This window comes from Neoarius graeffei, chromosome 2 (genome assembly GCF_027579695.1).
Source record: "Neoarius graeffei isolate fNeoGra1 chromosome 2, fNeoGra1.pri, whole genome shotgun sequence".
Lineage (NCBI taxonomy): Eukaryota > Metazoa > Chordata > Actinopteri > Siluriformes > Ariidae > Neoarius > Neoarius graeffei.
This window is the reverse complement of record NC_083570.1, coordinates 100,950,312-100,969,536: the sequence shown is the minus strand read 5'-3', so window position 1 is coordinate 100,969,536 and position 19,225 is coordinate 100,950,312. Positions and strand designations below refer to the sequence as shown.

At 40.6% G+C, this 19,225-nt stretch overlaps 1 protein-coding gene across 1 annotated transcript in view; it reads left to right on the top strand.

Annotated features, from left to right (window-relative positions):
* The window catches only part of sfxn1 (sideroflexin 1), a 76,960-nt gene that overhangs the window by 34,850 nt on the left and 22,885 nt on the right, over positions 1-19,225 (top strand). The window contains exons 2-5 of the mRNA XM_060915304.1: positions 302-470; positions 659-829; positions 5,549-5,647; positions 13,996-14,071. Coding sequence (XP_060771287.1) covers positions 307-470; positions 659-829; positions 5,549-5,647; positions 13,996-14,071 — 510 coding nt within the window. The 5' untranslated portion in view covers positions 302-306. The remainder of the gene's footprint in view (positions 1-301; positions 471-658; positions 830-5,548; positions 5,648-13,995; positions 14,072-19,225) is intronic.

Sequence of the window (19,225 nt, the reverse complement as noted above, 5' to 3'; positions counted from 1 at the left end):
TGGCTCAGCCGTTTCCATAGCAGCGCAGTGCTGATTAAGGACTTCTCTAATTAAGGAGGAAGCATGACAATATATTTTTAGTCTGTGTTATTTTTGGACACAGACAGCTGATGTCACTATCGATAGAGGAATATTCTCATCATGAGACGACTTGTGTGTCAGAGGCTTTCCCAAACTGAACTTTGTGAGTTTTTGACCTTGAGGCCTTTTAAAGGCAGGGAACTGAAACGAGTTTAACCTGCTGTTCCTCCCTGAGATATGAGTACAGCAGAGCTTCTCTCACGCTCCCGTTTCTCCGTAGGCAGCATGGCAGCTGAGCTCTCAACCTCAATAAATATCAAAGAACCTCGCTGGGATCAGGGGACCTTCGTGGGCAGAGCCAAACATTTCTTCACCGTCACAGACCCACGCAACGTTCTGCTGTCTAATGAGCAGCTCGAGAAGGCACGCAGGATCATTCAGGATTACAGGTACCTCAGAGTGAAACAAATCCGCCAGTTCGGCTAGTTTCTATTCAACCATACAGTATTTAAGATAGATATTCTCTCTACTTAAAAAAAACTTGGTAGATTCGATTTTGCCTTGCACCATTTTGATTCTGCACGCTTATCATTTACTTGGTGCATATTTTCACTTTTCCGCCCACATTTCCTCCCAGAAAAGGAGTGGTGACCCCAGGTTTGACAGAAGATGAGCTCTGGAGGGCCAAATACGTTTTTGACTCTGCATTCCATCCAGACACGGGTGAGAAGATGCTGCTGATTGGCCGCATGTCTGCTCAGGTGCCCATGAACATGACCATCACCGGCTGCATGATGACTTTCTACAGGTGAGCAGAAGCAGGACAAAAGACTATTCAAGAAAACACTAATCAGTGATGTTTATTACATACAGTAGTGTGCAAAAGGCTTAGGCACATGTAAAGAAATGCTGTTGACCAAAAATGGCTTAAAAATAATGAAATGAAGTGTTTCAACATTAAAAAAATACTACAAACAGTAATCAGTAAGCCATAATAAATGAAAGAAAGTCGATATTTGGTGTGAGACGACCCTTTGCTTTAGTCTCAGGTCCAGTGAGTGCAGTTTGATAAAGAAATGAGCTGTAGGTTTTACTGAGCATCTTACAGAACCAGTCGCAGTTCTTCTGGACACTTTGTCACACTCGCTTCTTCATTTTGCCGCAAAACCCAGTAGCCTTCTTGCCCAGTAGTTTTCTTTTTTAATCCGAAAAGTGCTCTCTTATGTAATATGCTGCTCAGATACAAACTTTTTTTTTTTCTGTAACATTTAATTTTGTGCTGGAAAATGAAACGAACGTTTGGACTCTAAAATGTTTTTGTAATGTTTTGACTCGATAATGTAGAAGTCATAAAATAGAAATCTATAACAAAGTTTGTATGAAAAAAATAGGATGCCTACGACTTTTGCATAGTAGTGTATTATACAGTTAATGTCTTGTAGTGTGCATTACAATACAGTTGGCGACTATAGAATGAAGTGTGTTGTTATTGATTGAGAAAAAGAAGCACGAACGTTCTCTTCTCGAGCAAAAATCACGTTTTTCCTGTCTGTTGGATGTGTATATACTTGAATATCCTATCTCTGCATATGTCCGTGGGCGGCACGGTGGTGTAGTGGTTAGCACTATTGCCTCACAGCAAGAAGGTTCTGGGTTTGAGCCCAGTATCCGACTGGGGCCTTTCTGTGTGGAGTTTGCATGTTCTCCCCGTGTCTGCATGGGTTTCCTCCAGGTGCTCCGGTTTCCCCCACAGTCCAAAAACATGCACTTAAGTTAACTGGATACTCTAAATTGCCCATAGGTGTGTGTGTGTGTGTGTGTGTGAGAGAGAGTGCGCAGAAAAGAACTGGCCACCCTACTGCAGCAATTCTGGCCAAGTGAACCAAACATGGTTCGCCTCAAGCCCAGATTGGGTTTGACGATGATGATGATGATGGCATATGTCTATCCCACTTCTTCTTCTTCTTTTGGCTGCTCCCGATTAGAGGTCGCCACAGCAGATCTTTTGTCTCCATTGCGCCCTGTTTTCCGCATCCTTCTCTGCCACGCCTGCCACTTTCATGTCCTCTCTCACCACATCCATGTATCTCCTCTTTGGCCTTCCTCGTTTTCATGTGCCTGGCAGCTCCATCTTCAACATTCTCCTTCCAACATGCTCTGCATCTCTTCTCAGGATGTGCCCATACCATCTCAGTCTCATCTCTCTTAGCTTCATTCCCAAGCTCTCCACATGTGCTGTCCCTCTGATGTGCTCGTTCCTTATCCTGTCCAACCTCCCATCGCAAACCTTAACATCCTCAACTCCTCCACCTCCAACTTTGCCTCCTGTCTCTTCGTTAAGGGTACGATCTCCAATCCATACATCACAGCTGGTCTCACTACCGTCTTATACGTCTTACCTTTCACCTTTGCTGGGACTTTCCTATCACAAATGACTCCCGAAATCCTTCTCCAACTGCTCCACCCTGCCTGCACTCTCTTTCTCACCTCACTATCGCAGCCCCCATTTTCCTGCACAGTTGACCCCAGGTACTTGAATTCACCAGTTTTCTTTACGTCTACTCCTTGCATCTTCACTACACTCTCATCCCCATTCTCATTGATGCACATGTATTCTGTTTTGCTACTGCTCACCTTCATTCCTCTTTGTTCCAATGCATACCTCCATCTCTCCAAACCCAGCTCAACCTCCTTTCTACTTTCACCACATATCACAATATCATCCGCAAACATGTTCCATGGTGACTCTTGCCTCACTTCATCTGTCAAGCTATCCATTACTCTGGCAAACAAGAAAGGACTCAAAGCAGATCCTTGAAGTCCCACCTTCACCTTGAACCATTCAGTCGTTCCAACTGCACACCTCACTGCTGTTTCACTGTTCTCATACATGTCTTGCACCACTCTGATATACTTCTCATTCACTCCACACTTTCTCATACAATACCATAACTCATCTCTCGGCACTCTATCGTACGGTATGCCTTCTCCAGGTCTACAAACACTGGCCTTCTCTGTACTTCTCCATTCACATTCTTAAAGCAAAAATTGCATCCAACGTGCTCTTCCTTGGCATAAACCCGTACTGCTGTTCACAGATTGCGACCTCTCTTCTCAATCTCGCCTCCAATACCCTTTCCTATAGCTTCATGGTGTGGCTCATCAATTTTCTCCCTCTGTAATTACTGCAGCTCTGTGCATCTCTCTTATTCTTGTATATTGGGATTAGCACACTCTCCATTCATTTGGCATTTTCTCATTCTCTAGGATCTTATTAAACAATCTCGTTAGGAACTCCACAGCCGTCTCACCCAAACATCTCCAAGCCTCAATCGGGATACCATCTGGTCCGACTGCTTTCCCAGTCTTCATTCTTTTCATGGCTGCCCTCAACTCATCCTTACTAACCAATTCTGCTTCCTAATTTGCTGTCTCCAGCGAATCTGACCTTTTCTCTCTTGGATTCTTCTCATTTAATAAATCCTCAAAGTACTCTTTCCACCTTCTTAATACACTCTGTTTGTTAGTCAGCACATTTCCATTTACATCTTTCATCACTCTTACCTGCTGTACATCCCTCGCTTCCCTGTTTCTCTGCCTAGCTAATCTGTACAGGTCTTTCTCTCCTTCTTTGGTCTCCAGTCTTTCATACAACTCCTGGTATGCATCTGCTTTTGCCTTTGCTACCGCTCTTTTTGCCTTCTGTCTTGTCTCTCTGTACAACCGCCTGCTTTTCTCATCTCTCTGATCGTCCCAATTCTTCTTTGCTAGCCTCTTCTCTTTTATTTCCCGCACTTCTTTGTTCCACCATCATGTCTCTTTGTTTTCCTTCCTCCTTCCTGATGACCACCCTAGCACCTTCCTTGCTGCCTCTCTTACTAGTATAGAAGTAGTATCCCAATCTTCTGGCAGACTTCCATGACCACTCAATGCTTGTCTCATTTCTTCCCTAAACTCCTTCTGATGATCAACCTCTTTTAGTTTCCACCACTTAATCTTCGGTTCCACTATTTCACACTTCCTCTTTTTCACTTTCAAGCTCATCCTGCACACAACCACTCGATGTTGTCTATCTAAACTCTCCCCTGCCATCACTTTACAGTCTCCAATCTCCTTCAGGTTACCCCTTCTGCAGAGTATGTAGTCCACCTGTGTAGATCTTCCTCCACTCTTAAACGTCACCCTGTGCTGCTCTTTCTTCTTGAAGTATGTATTGACTATTGCCAAATTCATCCTCTTTGAAAAATCAACCACCATTTGCCCTTCCGCATTTCTCTCTCTTACAACATATCTGCCCATCACGCCCTCATCTCCTCTGTTTCCCTCGCCAACATGTCCATTGAAATCTGCTCCTATCAGTATGCGCTCCTCCCTCGGTATACTTTCTACCACTTCATCCATCTTTTCCCAGAAAGACTCTTTCTCTTCATTCTCGCATCCAACCTGTGGAGCATACGCACACACAACATTGATTACCACTCCTTGAATCTCCAACTTCATGCCTATCACTCTATCTGACACCCTCTTCACATCAATCACACTGTTGACCAACTCTTCCCTCAAAACAATACCAACACCATTTCTCTTTCCATCAACTCCATAATAAAACAACTTGCATCCACCTCCAATGTTCTTGGCCTTGCTTCCCTTCCACCTTGTCTCCTGCACACACACAATGCCCAACTTCCTTCTTTCCATCATACCCGCTAACTCTCTCACTCTGCCAGTCAGTGTTCCCACATTCAGTGTTCCTACCCTCAATTCTAAGCTCCTTCCCTTCCATCTTTCACGCTCTCTCCTAACACGCCCCTCCCCTTTCTCCTTCTCCATTTTGACGCAACAGTAGCATACTTTCCACCGGCACTCTGTTGACCAACAGTACCGGAGGCGGTCATTGTTAACCCGGGCCCCGACCGATCCGGTATGGTATTTCTCTTTTCAATCTGCATGTTAGATTTGGCACAGTTTTACGCCAGATGCCCTTCCTGACGCAACCCTCTCCAATTTATCCGGGCTTGGGACCGGCACCAAGAGTACGCCTACGCACCCCCAGTGGCTGGATTTAAGCGCAAAAACACACCCGATAGAAATAATCAAGACAAAGATATCAAGGGAGAGAGACTGGAGCTTTGAAATATCAAATGCGGACCTACGTGAGAAAACAAAAACCCTTCATATTAAATTATTCTGCCATAAACAGCAGTTCAAATATATTGCACACATCTGTTGTATGGGCAATGATGAACTCCCAAAACAATTATTGTTAGACACAAGATCTTCTAAGTGGTCAAAATTTGAAAAACTTTTGGGTTTAGACACAGAACAGATAAGACGTACAATGATGGATAAATCAGGCTTCTTGCAACTGCTTGATAGGATTCTTCCTACCAAGACAGAAGCACCCTAAGGAGGACACTCCACAAAGGGAATATGATGATGATGATGATGATGATGTATGGTGGTGGTTATATGAGTATAATCCCTATAGTGATTCAGTATGTTGATTTCCTTTTGTCCCCAACACCAGGACGACCCCGGCAGTACTGTTCTGGCAGTGGATCAATCAGTCCTTCAATGCAATAGTCAACTACACTAACCGCAGTGGTGATGCTCCCATTACAGTAAAGTGAGTGGCTGTTTTATTAAACCTTCTCTAAATAAATTTCCAGGCACATTCATGAAAATGTGAAATAGTGAAAGCTTTTCTATAGAAACGTTATACAGTGGATATACAAAGTGTACACACCCCGTTAAAATGATAGTTTTTTCTGATGTAAAAAAGTGAGACCACGATAAATAATTTCAAAACTTTTCCCACCTTTAATGTGACCTATAACCTGTACAATTCAATTGAAAAACAAACAAATCTGTTAGGGGGGAAACGATAAAAAACGTACAATAAGCTGGTTGCATAAGTGTGCACACCCTTAAACTAATACTTTGTTGAAGCACCTTTTGATTTAATTACAGCTTTCAGTCTTTTTGGGTTCACGTCCGCCATCAATTAAAATGACTCTGATTGACCCCAAATAAAGTTCAGACATTTACTCAGTTGCATCCTCCAGCAAAAGCCAGGGTTCGCAGAGAGCTTACAAAGCATCAAAGGGATCTCATTGTTGAAAGGTATCAGTCAGGAGAAGGGGACAAAAACATTTCCACAGCATTAGATATACCATGGAACACAGTGAAGACAGTCATCAAGAAGTGGAGAAAATATAGGACAACAGTGACATTACCGAGAACTGGACGTCCCTCCAAAATTGATGAAAAGAAAAGACGAAAGCTGGTCAGGGAGGCTGCCGAGAGGCCTACAGCAACACTGAAGGAGCTGCAGGGATTTCTGGCAAGTACTGGTTGTGTACTACGTGTGACAACAATCTCCCGTATTCTCCATATGTCTGGACTATGAGGTAGGGTCAAAGAAAAACATCCAGACCCGGCTAAATTTACATCAACTTTCCCAAAAGCGTGTGGGAAAATGTGTTATGGTCTGATGAAACAAAGGTTGAACTTTTTGGCCACAATTCCAAAAGGTATGTTTGGCGCAAAAACAACACTGCGCATCACCAAAAGAACACCATACCCACGGTGAAGCATGGTGGTGGCAGCATCATGTTTTGGGGTTGTTTTTCTTCAGCTGGAACAGGGGCTTTAGTCAAGGTGGAGGGAATTAAGAACAGTTCTAAATACCAGTCAATTTTGGCCCAAAACCTTCAGGTGTCTGCTAGAAAGCTGAAGATGAAGAGGAATTTCATCTTTCAGCACGACAACAACTCCAAAAAAGTTTTGGAACGGCCCAGCCAGAGCCCAGACCTAAATCCAATTGAAAATCTGTGGGGTGACCTGAAGAGGGCTGTGCACAAGAGACGCCCTCGCGATCTGACCGATTTTAAGCATTTTGCAAGGAAGAGTGGGCAAATATTGCCAAGTCTAGATGTGGCAGGCTGATAGACTCCGACCCAAAAAGACTGACTGTAAGAATATAATCCTGAATACTCCTAAACCTACTCTTGTAAATGCGCGGCCCAAGGGTGACTGTCGTGTAGTGTAGCAGTTTAGGGTTTACTTCAGGCTAGCTATAATACGTGCTGCTCTGTATATTTTGTACTTTCGTATGTTCTGTTCCTGTTTCATATCCTGATTTTGTCTATGTTTTTGTGTGAAACATCCTGTTGAACTGTGCATAACTCTTGTGACCTTGACTGAGTGTGCAAAGCACATTCCATAATTTTCCACTGCTGATACTCCCTATGAAGAGTGTATATAAAGCCCCGACGCAGCTGCGCGTTGGGGCACGACTGAGAATAAACCAGATTGATTTAAGTTATGTGGTTTGCTCTCTTCTTGTCCTCGGAGATCTCCTGGTAACGCATCTGAACAGCACGCAGCGCAATCCTAACACTGACCGCTGTAATTACCGTAAATCAAAACGTGCTTCAACAAAGTGTTAGTTTAAAGGGCATATCATGGGTAAATTCAGGATCAAGATCAATGTAATTCTCCTATTTTATATTAAACTTTGGTCAAATATCTGTCACATTTTGCATTTTGTGCAATTTTGTTACCTTGCGCAATACCAGAAATATTCAGTTGAAATCAAGCCATTTGAGGCGAATTGGTCCGCCTCTGAAAAAACTTGGTATTTGAATTTCCCAGCAAACGTTGATTTTCGTGACGTCACGTGCGGGACGCCTCCCTCTGAATCCTACGTCAGCGCTGGTTTGTTTATGAGAAAACGACCTGGTGGTTTTCTGCAAATTTCTTCAACGTTATCACGTAATTATTAAAATGGTTAACAGGTGTATCGTAGGAGGGTGTAACAACACCGATCATGATGGGATTAGTACTCATCGTTTTCAAAAGACCGGAGAATGAGAGAGAAATGGGAGCGCTTCATGCGAGGCACCCGGAAGCAGCCGATGACCAACAGAGCCGAGGACCAGCAAAATCGGCGATTCACAAGTTGACTGTTGCCAGGGTAAGAAATAAGAGACTATACTCTAAATTAGGTGTTCCTGTGTTTGTGTGGTACACGGATAATGTTATTTATTGACACACAAAAGTAAACAACACGAAAGCGCTGGGCACTTACAGTGCTCAGCGTAAATGAGTACACCCCCTTTGACAAATAACATTTTAAATATCTCAACGAACACAATTTCCAAAATGTTGACAAAACAAAGTTTAATATAACATCTGTTTAACTTGTAACGTGAAAGTAAGGTTAATAATATAACTTGGATTACACATTTTTTCAGTTTTACTCAAATTAGGGTGGTGCAAAAATGAGTACACCCCACAACAAAAACTACTACATCTAGTACTTTGTATGGCCTCCATGATTTTTAATGACAGCACCAAGTCTTCTAGGCATGGAATGAACAAGTTGGCGACATTTTGCAACATCAATCATTTTCCATTCTTCAACAATGACCTCTTTTAGTGACTGGATGCTGGATGGAGAGTGATGCTCAACTTGTCTCTTCAGAATTCCCCAAAGGTGTTCGACTGGGTCCAGATCAGGAGACATACTTGGCCACTGAATCACTTTCACCCTGTTCTTCTTCAGAAATCCAACAGTGGCCTTAGATGTGTGTTTAGTCATGTTGGAAAAGTGCACGACGACCAAGGGCATGGAGTGATGGTAGCATCTTCTCTTTCAGTATAGAGCAATACGTCTGTGAATTCATGATGCCATCAATGAAATGCAGCTCCCCGACACCAGCAGCACTCATGCAGCCCCACATAAGGACACTGCCACCACCATGTTTCACCGTAGGCACCATGCATTTTTCTATGTATTCCTCACCTTTGCGACGCCATACAGTTTTGAAGCCATCAGTTCCAAAAACATTTATCTTGGTCTCATCACTCCAGAGTATAGAGTCCCAGTAGTCTTCATCTTTGTCAGCATGGGCCCTGGCAAACTCTAAGCGGGCTGTTTTGTGCCTGGGCTTTAGGAGAGGCTTCTTTCATGGACGGCATCCATGCATGCCATTCCTCTGCAGTGTACGCCGTATTGTGTCATGGGAAATAGTCACCCCAGTTTGGCTTTCTACTTCTTTAGATGACTGCAGTGAACTTGCATGCCGATTTTCTTCAACCCTTCTCATCGGAAGACGCTCCTGTCGAGGTGTTAACTTCCGTGGACGACCTGGACGTCTCTGTGAGATGGTTGCAGTTCCATCTTTCTTAAATTTTTGTACCACTTTTGCGACAGTATTCTGACTGATGAGTAAAGCTTTGCTGATCTTCTTGTAGCCTTCACCTTTGTGGTGTAAAGAAATTATTTTCTTTGGGGAATTCTGAAGAGACAAGTTGAGCATCACTCTCCATCCAGCATCCAGTCACTAAAAGAGGTCATTGTTGAAGAACGGAAAAAGATTGATGTTGCAAAATGTCGCCAACTTGTTCATTCCATGCCTAGAAGACTTGGTGCTGTCGTTAAAAATCATGGAGGCCATACAAAGTACTAGATGTAGTAGTTTTTGCTGTGGGGTGTACTCATTTTTGCACCACCCTAATTTGAGTAAAACTGAAAAAATGTGTAATCTAAGTTATATTATTAGCCTTACTTTCACGTTATAAGTTAAACAGATGTTATATTAAACTTTGTCTTGTCAACATTTTGGAAATTGTTTGTGTTCATTGAGATATTGTTTAAAATGTTACTTTTCAAAGGGGGTGCACTCATTTACGCCGAGCACTGTACTTAGATTAGATTAGATAGAACTTTATTGATCCCTTTGGGAGGGTTCCCTCAGGGAAATTAAAAAGATACCGTCCACAGCCTGATAAAAAGCAGCCAAAGTATCTAAGTAGCCTTGCTGTGACAGAGTGAATCCCCTCACATGCAGTGGCTGCGTTTGCCCTTGGAGGGATATAAACACAGATGGCGATACTAGCAGCTAGCAGTCCATGTTAGCATCCGGTACAAGGTGTGTTATCCATGTCTCCGTAAAAATAAATAAGCTGCTTTCCCGGTAAATCCGCTGGTTGTTCAGTGCGGATAGCTCGTCGACCTTATTCGGCAGCGAGTTCAAATTTCCCATGATAACGGAGGGAATGGATGGTTTGTAGCGCCACTAGCCTAGCCTGGCTTTGCAGCCCCTGGGTTTCCTCCTCAGCTCGGCCTGGATGGGGTGTCGTATCCCGGCTCGTCCCATTGTTTTCAGGGCCAGCAGCTCCTCTCTTGAATAAGCAAGAAAACTGGCTCCTGGTTGCGTGTTAAAGTTAAAAATATCCATGGGATATGAAGAAAAACACACTATGTTTTCATAAGAAGAGCAGAAAAGTAAGAAGGTGGAAAAAAGAGGTTTAAAGAGCTAAAAACTACAGAGCTACTGGAGAGGCAGCTGCCTCACACAGCACCCAAGGTCACATTTTCTTTACGTTTTACTTCACATGCATCAAGGGATGGTTGTCTGTGTCTATGTGTCAGCCCTGTGATGACCTGGCGACTTGTCCAGGGTGTACCCCGCCTTTCGCCCGTAGTCAGCTGGGATAGGCTCCAGCTTGCCTGCGACCCTGTAGAACAGGATAAAGTGGCTAGAGATAATGAGATGAGATGTATCAAGGGATCTGTGTGTCAGGGCTTGAGATCTTGGGACCTGTCAAACACATTAAATGTATATACAACCCTACTTAGCCGATTCCATGTGTGTAGCTTATGAAATCTTTCTCCTACAGTAGCCAGTACTCTTCTAAATGAAGAAATATATAAATACATAATAGTGATAAGAAAAAATATGATTTATGTAACAATAGATAGATGAGCATTGATGCATGAATCCATGGGTTTAGAAGCTCAGGCGACAATTCCATATTTCAATGCAAAATCGCTAGCTGCTAAACTTGGTCTACACAGACTGTGCACTGAATCCATGCAAGCTCTCTCAGCCTGCTGGCGGATCCGCACGTGACGTCACGAATCTGGCTCCAGACTCCCTTGGGATTTTTCCAGACGTGTTTTTTTTTTTTCTGCTGTAGACAGATGGCCTTGTGCAAAATTACCCTTCTGGATGAGTGTGTAAAGGGACATTCTTTCATATAAAAAAAACCACCAAATTGGTCCAGAATATGCACTTTAAAGGAACAGTCCACCGTACTTCCATAATGAAATATGTTCTTCTCTGAATTGAGACGAGCTGATCCGTACCTCTCCGAGCTTTGTGCGACCTCCCAGTCAGTCAGACGCGCTGTTACTCCTGTTAGCAATGTAGCTAGGCTCAGTATGGCCAATGGTATTTTTTGGGGCTGTAGTTAGATGCGACCAAACTCTTCCACGTTTTTCCTGTTTACATAGGTTTATATGACCAGTGATATGAAACAAAGTTCAGTTACACAAATTGAAACGTAGTGATTTTCTATGCTATGGAAAGTCCGCACTATAATGACAGGCGTACTAACACCTTCTGCGCGCTTCGACAGCGCATTGATACTGACGGAAGTTAGGGGGGGGCGGGGGAGAGAAAAAAAACAGGAGTGAAGGTATCAATGCGCTGTCGAAGCGTGCAGAAGGTGTTAGTACGCCTGTCATTATAGTGCGGACTTCCCATAGCATAGAAAATCGCCACGTTTCAATTTGTGTAACTGAACTTTGTTTCATATCACTGGTCATATAAACCTATGTAAACAGGAAAAACGCGGAAGAGTTTGGTCGCATCTAACTACAGCCCCAAAAAATACCATTGGCCATGCTGAGCCTAGCTACATTGCTAACAGGAGTAACAGCGCGTCTGACTGACTGGGAGGTCGCGCAAAGCTCGGAGAGATACGGAGCAGCTCGTCTCAATTCAGAGAAGAACATATTTCATTATGGAAGTACGGTGGACTGTTCCTTTAAGGGTGTGCACACTTATGCAACCAGCTTATTGTACACTACCGTTCAAAAGTTTGGGGTCACCCAGACAATTTTGTGTTTTCCATGAAAAGTCACACTTTTGGGCGGCACGGTGGTGTAGTGGTTAGCGCTGTCGCCTCACAGCAAGAAGGTCCTGGGTTCGAGCCCCGGGGCCGGCGAGGGCCTTTCTGTGCGGAGTTTGCATGTTCTCCCCGTGTCCGCGTGGGTTTCCTCCGGGTGCTCCGGTTTCCCCCACAGTCCAAAGACATGCAGGTTAGGTTAATTGGTGACTCTAAATTGACCGTAGGTGTGAATGTGAGTGTGAATGGTTGTCTGTGTCTGTGTCAGCCCTGTGATGACCTGGCGACTTGTCCAGGGTGTACCCCGCCTTTCGCCCGTAGTCAGCTGGGATAGGCTCCAGCTTGCCTGCGACCCTGTAGAAGGATAAAGCAGCTAGAGATAATGAGATGAGATGAAGTCACACTTTTATTTCCCACCATAAGTTGTAAAACGAATAGAAAATCTAGTCAAGACATTTTTCTGGCCACTTTGAGCATTTAATCGACCCCACAAATGTGATGCTCCAGAAACTCAATCTGCTCAAAGGAAGGTCAGTTTTATAGCTTCTCTAAAGAGCTCAACTGTTTTCAGCTGTGCTAACATGATTGTACAAGGGTTTTCTAATCATCCATTAGCCTTCTGAGGCAATGAGCAAACACATTGTACCATTAGAACACTGGAGTGAGAGTTGCTGGAAATGGGCCTCTATACACCTATGGAGGTATTGCACCAAAAACCAGACATTTGCAGCTAGAATAGTCATTTACCACATTAGCAATGTATAGAGTGGATTTCTGATTAGTTTAAAGTGATCTTTATTGAAAAGAACAGTGCTTTTCTTTCAAAAATAAGGACATTTCAAAGGGACCCCAAACTTTTGAACGGTAGTGTACATTTTTAATTTTTTCTATGTTTTTCCCCCTAACAGATTTGTTTGTTTTTCAATTGAATTGTACAGGTTATAGGCCACATTAAAGGTGGGAAAAGTTTTGAACTTATTTATCGTGGTCTCATTTTTTTTAACGGGCCGTGTACACTTTTTATATCCACTGTACAGTTCCCATATCATCAGTTCCTTAGCTTGCAGTTTCGTGATTTTTCTTTCTGGTGATGCATTGCATAACTATTACAACATGATTTCCTAAGTTAATTTTGAAGTTTTATTATATCTTAGGCGACCTTCACTGTCAGAAATAGGGGTACAGTAGGAGTCCGTTTTTGTCCCCCAAGGTGTAATATACACTAATGTACCCCTTAGGGCTCATTATTGGACCTCAAGGTAACTATGTGTACCTTTTTTAGGGCCAAAATGGTACATACATGTTCCCAAGCAGTATTTAAAGGGTACAAATAAGTACCTTAGAGGCTACTGATTCAGCGACAAGCCATTGTACTGTACCCAAAGGTACAAAAATGTACTTTATTTTCTGAGAGTGTATGTAGTGTTATAGTTGCTATGCAAATTATTTCCTAAGCTTTATGATTTTGTAGGTTTTCAAAGTAGCAGTGTTGTGCATTTGCCATGTTGCAGTTCTGTGGATGTTTGGTTTTTTCATGCATCATTCAAATTTTTTTTTTCCCCTCTGGTTTCTATTTCTTGTAATTTTGTTGTGGATGGTTCGGACAGGATGTTGGAATCTGTATGGCTCGCCGAGTAGGGCTGTTTTCTGTAAGCGTTCTACCCTGATGTTTACCCCTGCTTTTTTATTATCCAGTTTTCAGTCTGTTGACTGACTCTATCTAGTGCACCCACAATAACTGGTATTACATCCACCTTCTTCATACACCAGTCTTTTTATCTCTCTTGCTAAGTCTTCGTAGCTTTCCTATTTTTCTTCTTCTTTATCGCAGACTCTGTTGTCTCCAGGGCAGGCAACATCTATAATCAAACAATGCTTATCAATTTTGTCTACTACAACAATATCTGGCTTTCTGTTTTCTATTTCATGGTCACATTGAATCATTGAAATCCCATAGGATCTTAGCAGGATCGTTTTCTGTAAAACCTTCTGGTTTCTGCTAGATATTATTATTATTATTATTATTATTAACCCCTACTCTCCTGTGTCCAGTCAGCTTGGTATGGCGTACGTATCGGCCACGACAGGAGCTGTGGCGACGGCTTTAGGACTCAACTCACTAGCAAAGGTACAGTTCTTCAGCAGTATTTCTGAACTCATACACTCGTGTGTTTGCACAGACAGGAGCTGAGAGATGGATTATTTAATTAATATTAATGTAGGTGTCATGGGCCATGATACCAAGTACAAAAGATGAATGTCTGATTTTAGTTTTGTTTTTTTTTTCCACCAGAATTTCTCCTCTTTTGATATAAAGTAGGTGGAACCGAAAGAAATATTACACAAGCTTCATTTCTTCCAGATGGATTTCATTAAAACTGTGCAATACCACTTTTATCTTTGGGTTTAGCAAGCTAATGAGTAAAAGCTAAACTACCAAATGGAGCACTAACATAGTGAGTAAAATATAACTCACAAAAAAGTCAACACTAACATGAGTAAACAGCATGAGCAAACACTGAGTGAGTAAATAAACGAAAAAAACAACACTAATACAGGGGGCGGCACGGTGGTGTAGTGGTTAGCGCTGTCGCCTTACAGCAAGAAGGTCCGGGTTTGAGCCCCGGGGCCGGCGAGGGCCTTTCTGTGCGGAGTTTGCGTGTTCTCCCCGTGTCCGCGTGGGTTTCCTCCGGGTGCTCCGGTTTCCCCCACAGTCCAAAGACATGCAGGTTAGGTTAACTGGTGACTCTAAATTGACCGTAGGTGTGAATGTGAGTGTGAATGGTTGTCTGTGTCTATGTGTCAGCCCTGTGATGACCTGGCGACTTGTCCAGGGTGTACCCCGCCTTTCACCCGTAGTCAGCTGGGATAGGCTCCAGCTTGCCTGCGACCCTGTAGAACAGGATAAAGCGGCTACAGATAATGAGATGAGATGAGACTAATACAGTGAGCAAAAGCTAAACTAACAAATACTAACATAGTGAGCAAAAACTAAAGTAACAAATGAACAGTGATAGTCTATAAAAGCTAAACTTACATGTAAGTGCTAAAGAGTAAAATTAATAAACACTAACATAGCTAGCAAAAGCTAAACTTAGACGTGAATGCTAATCTAAGGAGTAAAACTGAGCTAATAGACGAACACTGTCATAGCTAGCAAAAGCTAATCTAACAAACAATAGCATCGCTAGCAAAAGCTAAACTTACTTGTGACTCCTAATCTAAAGAGTAAAACTAAGCTAATAAATGAACACTGTCATAGCTAGCAAAAACTAAACTAACAAACAAACAATAGCATAGCTAGCAAAAGCTAAACTGACATGTGAATGCTAATCTAAAGAGTAAAACTAAGCTAATAAATGAACACTATCATAGCTAGCAAAAGCTAAACTAACTTGTGAATCCTAATCTAAAAAATAAAACTAAGCTAATAAACGAATACTATTATAGTTAGCAAAAGGTAAACTAACAAACAAACAATAGCATAGCTAGCAAAAGCTAAACTTGCATGTGAATGCTGAACAAAAGAGTAAAACTAAGCTAATAAACAAACACTATCATAGCTAGCAAAAAGCTAAACTAACAAACAAACAATAGCATAGCTAGCAAAAGCTAAACTTGCACGTGAATGCTAATCTAAGGAGTAAAACTAAACTAATAAACGAACACTATCATAGCTAGCAAAAAGCTAAACTAACAAACAAACAATAGCATAGCTAGCAAAAGCTAAACTTGCACGTGAATGCTAATCTAAGGAGTAAAACAAAACTAATGAATGAACACTATCATAGCTAGCAAAAGCTAAACTAACAAACAATAGCATCACTAGCAAAAGTTAAACTTGCACATGAATGCTAATCTAAGGAGTAAAACTAAGCTAATAAATGAACGCTATCATAGCTAGCAAAAGCTAAACTTGCACGTGAATGCTAATCTAAGGAATAAAAATGAGCTAATAGACGAACACTGTCATCGCTAGCAAAAGCTAAACTAACAAACAATAGCATAGCTAGCAAAAGGTAAACTAACAAACAATAGCATCACTAGCAAAAGCTAAACTTACTTGTGAATCTTAATCTAAAGAGTAAAACTAAGCTAATAAATGAACACTATCATAGCTAGCAAAAGCTAAACTTACACGTGAATGCTAATCTAAGGAGTAAAAATTAGCTAATAGACAAACACTGTCATCGCTAGCAAAAGCTAAACTAACAAACAATAGCATCACTAGCAAAAGCTAAACGTACTTGTGAATCTTAATCTAAAGAGTAAAACTAAGCTAATAAACGAACGCTATCATAGCTAGCAAAAGCTAAACTAACAAACAATAGCATCACTAGCAAAAGCTAAACGTACTTGTGAATCTTAATCTAAAGAGTAAAACTAAGCTAATAAACGAACGCTATCATAGCTAGCAAAAGCTAAACTAACAAACAATAGCATCACTAGCAGCTAAACTTACTTGTGAATCTTAATCTAAAGAGTAAAACTAAGCTAATAAATGAACACTATCATAGCTAGCAAAAGCTAAACTTGCGCGTGAATGCTAATCTAAGGAATAAAAATGAGCTAATAGACAAACACTGTCATCGCTAGGAAAAGCTAAACTAACAAACAATAGCATCACTAGCAAAAGCTAAACGTACTTGTGAATCTTAATCTAAAGAGTAAAACTAAGCTAATAAACGAACGCTATCATAGCTAGCAAAAGCTAAACTAACAAACAATAGCATAGCTAGCAAAAGCTAAACTTACATGTGAATGCTAATCTAAAGAGTAAAACTAAGCTAATAAATGAACACTAGCATAGCTAGCAAAAGCTAAACTAGCAAACAAACAATAGCATAGCTAGCAAAAGCTAAACTAACAAACAATAGCATCACTGGCAAAAGCTAAACTTACTTGTGAATCTTAATCTAAAGAGTAAAACTAAGCTAATAAATGAACACTATCATAGCTAGCAAAAGCTATACTTACACGTGAATGCTAATCTAAGGAGTAAAAATGAGCTAATAGACAAACACTGTCATCGCTAGCAAAAGCTAAACTAACAAACAATAGCATCACTAGCAAAAGCTAAACGTACTTGTGAATCTTAATCTAAAGAGTAAAACTAAGCTAATAAACGAACGCTATCATAGCTAGCAAAAGCTAAACTAACAAACAATAGCATCACTAGCAAAAGCTAAACGTACTTGTGAATCTTAATCTAAAGAGTAAAACTAAGCTAATAAACGAACGCTATCATAGCTAGCAAAAAGCTAAACTAACAAACAATAGCATAGCTAGCAAAAGCTAAACTTGTACGTGAATGCTAATCTAAGGAGTAAAACTAAACTAATAAACGAACACTATCATAGCTAGCAAAAAGCTAAACTAACAAACAAACAATAGCATAGCTAGCAAAAGCTAAACTTGCACGTGAATGCTAATCTAAGGAGTAAAACTAAACTAATAAACAAACACGATCATAGCTAGCAAAAGCTAAACTAACAAACAATAGCATAGCTAGCAAAAGCTAAACTTGTACATGAATGCTAATCTAAGGAGTAAAACTAAACTAATAAACGAACACTATCATAGCTAGCAAAAGCTAAACTAACAAACAATAGCATCACTAGCAAAAGCTAAACGTACTTGTGAATCTTAATCTAAAGAGTAAAACTAAGCTAATAAACGAACGCTATCATAGCTAGCAAAAAGCTAAACTAACAAACAATAGCATAGCTAGCAAAAGCTAAACTTGTACGTGAATGCTAATCTAAGGAGTAAAACTAAACTAATAAACAAACACTATCATAGCTAGCAAAAGTTAAACTTACTTGTGAATCTTAATCTAAAGAGTAAAACTAAGCTAATAAACGAACGCTATCATAGCTAGCAAAAGCTAAACTTACACGTGAATGCTAATCTAAGGAGTAAAACTGAGCTAATAGATGAACACTGTCATAGCTAGCAAAAGCTAAACTAACAAACAATAGCATCACTAGCAAAAGCTAAACATACTTGTGAATCTTAATCTAAAGAGTAAAACTAAGCTAATAAACGAACGCTATCATAGCTAGCAAAAGCTAAACTAACAAACAATAGCATCACTAGCAAAAGCTAAACGTACTTGTGAATCTTAATCTAAAGAGTAAAACTAAGCTAATAAACGAACGCTATCATAGCTAGCAAAAAGCTAAACTAACAAACAATAGCATAGCTAGCAAAAGCTAAACTTGTACGTGAATGCTAATCTAAGGAGTAAAACTAAACTAATAAACGAACACTATCATAGCTAGCAAAAAGCTAAACTAACAAACAAACAATAGCATAGCTAGCAAAAGCTAAACTTGCACGTGAATGCTAATCTAAGGAGTAAAACTAAACTAATAAACAAACACGATCATAGCTAGCAAAAGCTAAACTAACAAACAATAGCATAGCTAGCAAAAGCTAAACTTGTACATGAATGCTAATCTAAGGAGTAAAACTAAACTAATAAACGAACACTATCATAGCTAGCAAAAAGCTAAACTAACAAACAAACAATAGCATAGCTAGCAAAAGCTAAACTTGTACGTGAATGCTAATCTAAGGAGTAAAACTAAACTAATAAACGAACACTATCATAGCTAGCAAAAAGCTAAACTAACAAACAAACAATAGCATAGCTAGCAAAAGCTAAACTTGCACGTGAATGCTAATCTAAGGAGTAAAACTAAACTAATAAACAAACACTATCATAGCTAGCAAAAGTTAAACTTACTTGTGAATCTTAATCTAAAGAGTAAAACTAAGCTAATAAACGAACGCTATCATAGCTAGCAAAAGCTAAACTTACACGTGAATGCTAATCTAAGGAGTAAAACTGAGCTAATAGATGAACACTGTCATAGCTAGCAAAAGCTAAACTAACAAACAATAGCATCACTAGCAAAAGCTAAACATACTTGTGAATCTTAATCTAAAGAGTCAAACTAAGCTAATAAACGAACGCTATCATAGCTAGCAAAAGCTAAACTAACAAACAATAGCATAGCTAGCAAAAGCTAAACGTACTTGTGAATCTTAATCTAAAGAGTAAAACTAAGCTAATAAACGAACGCTATCATGGCTAGCAAAAGCTAAACTAACAAACAATAGCATCACTAGCAAAAGCTAAACGTACTTGTGAATCTTAATCTAAAGAGTAAAACTAAGCTAATAAACGAACGTTATCATAGCTAGCAAAAAGCTAAACTAACAAACAAACAATAGCATAGCTAGCAAAAGCTAAACTTACTTGTGAATGCTAATC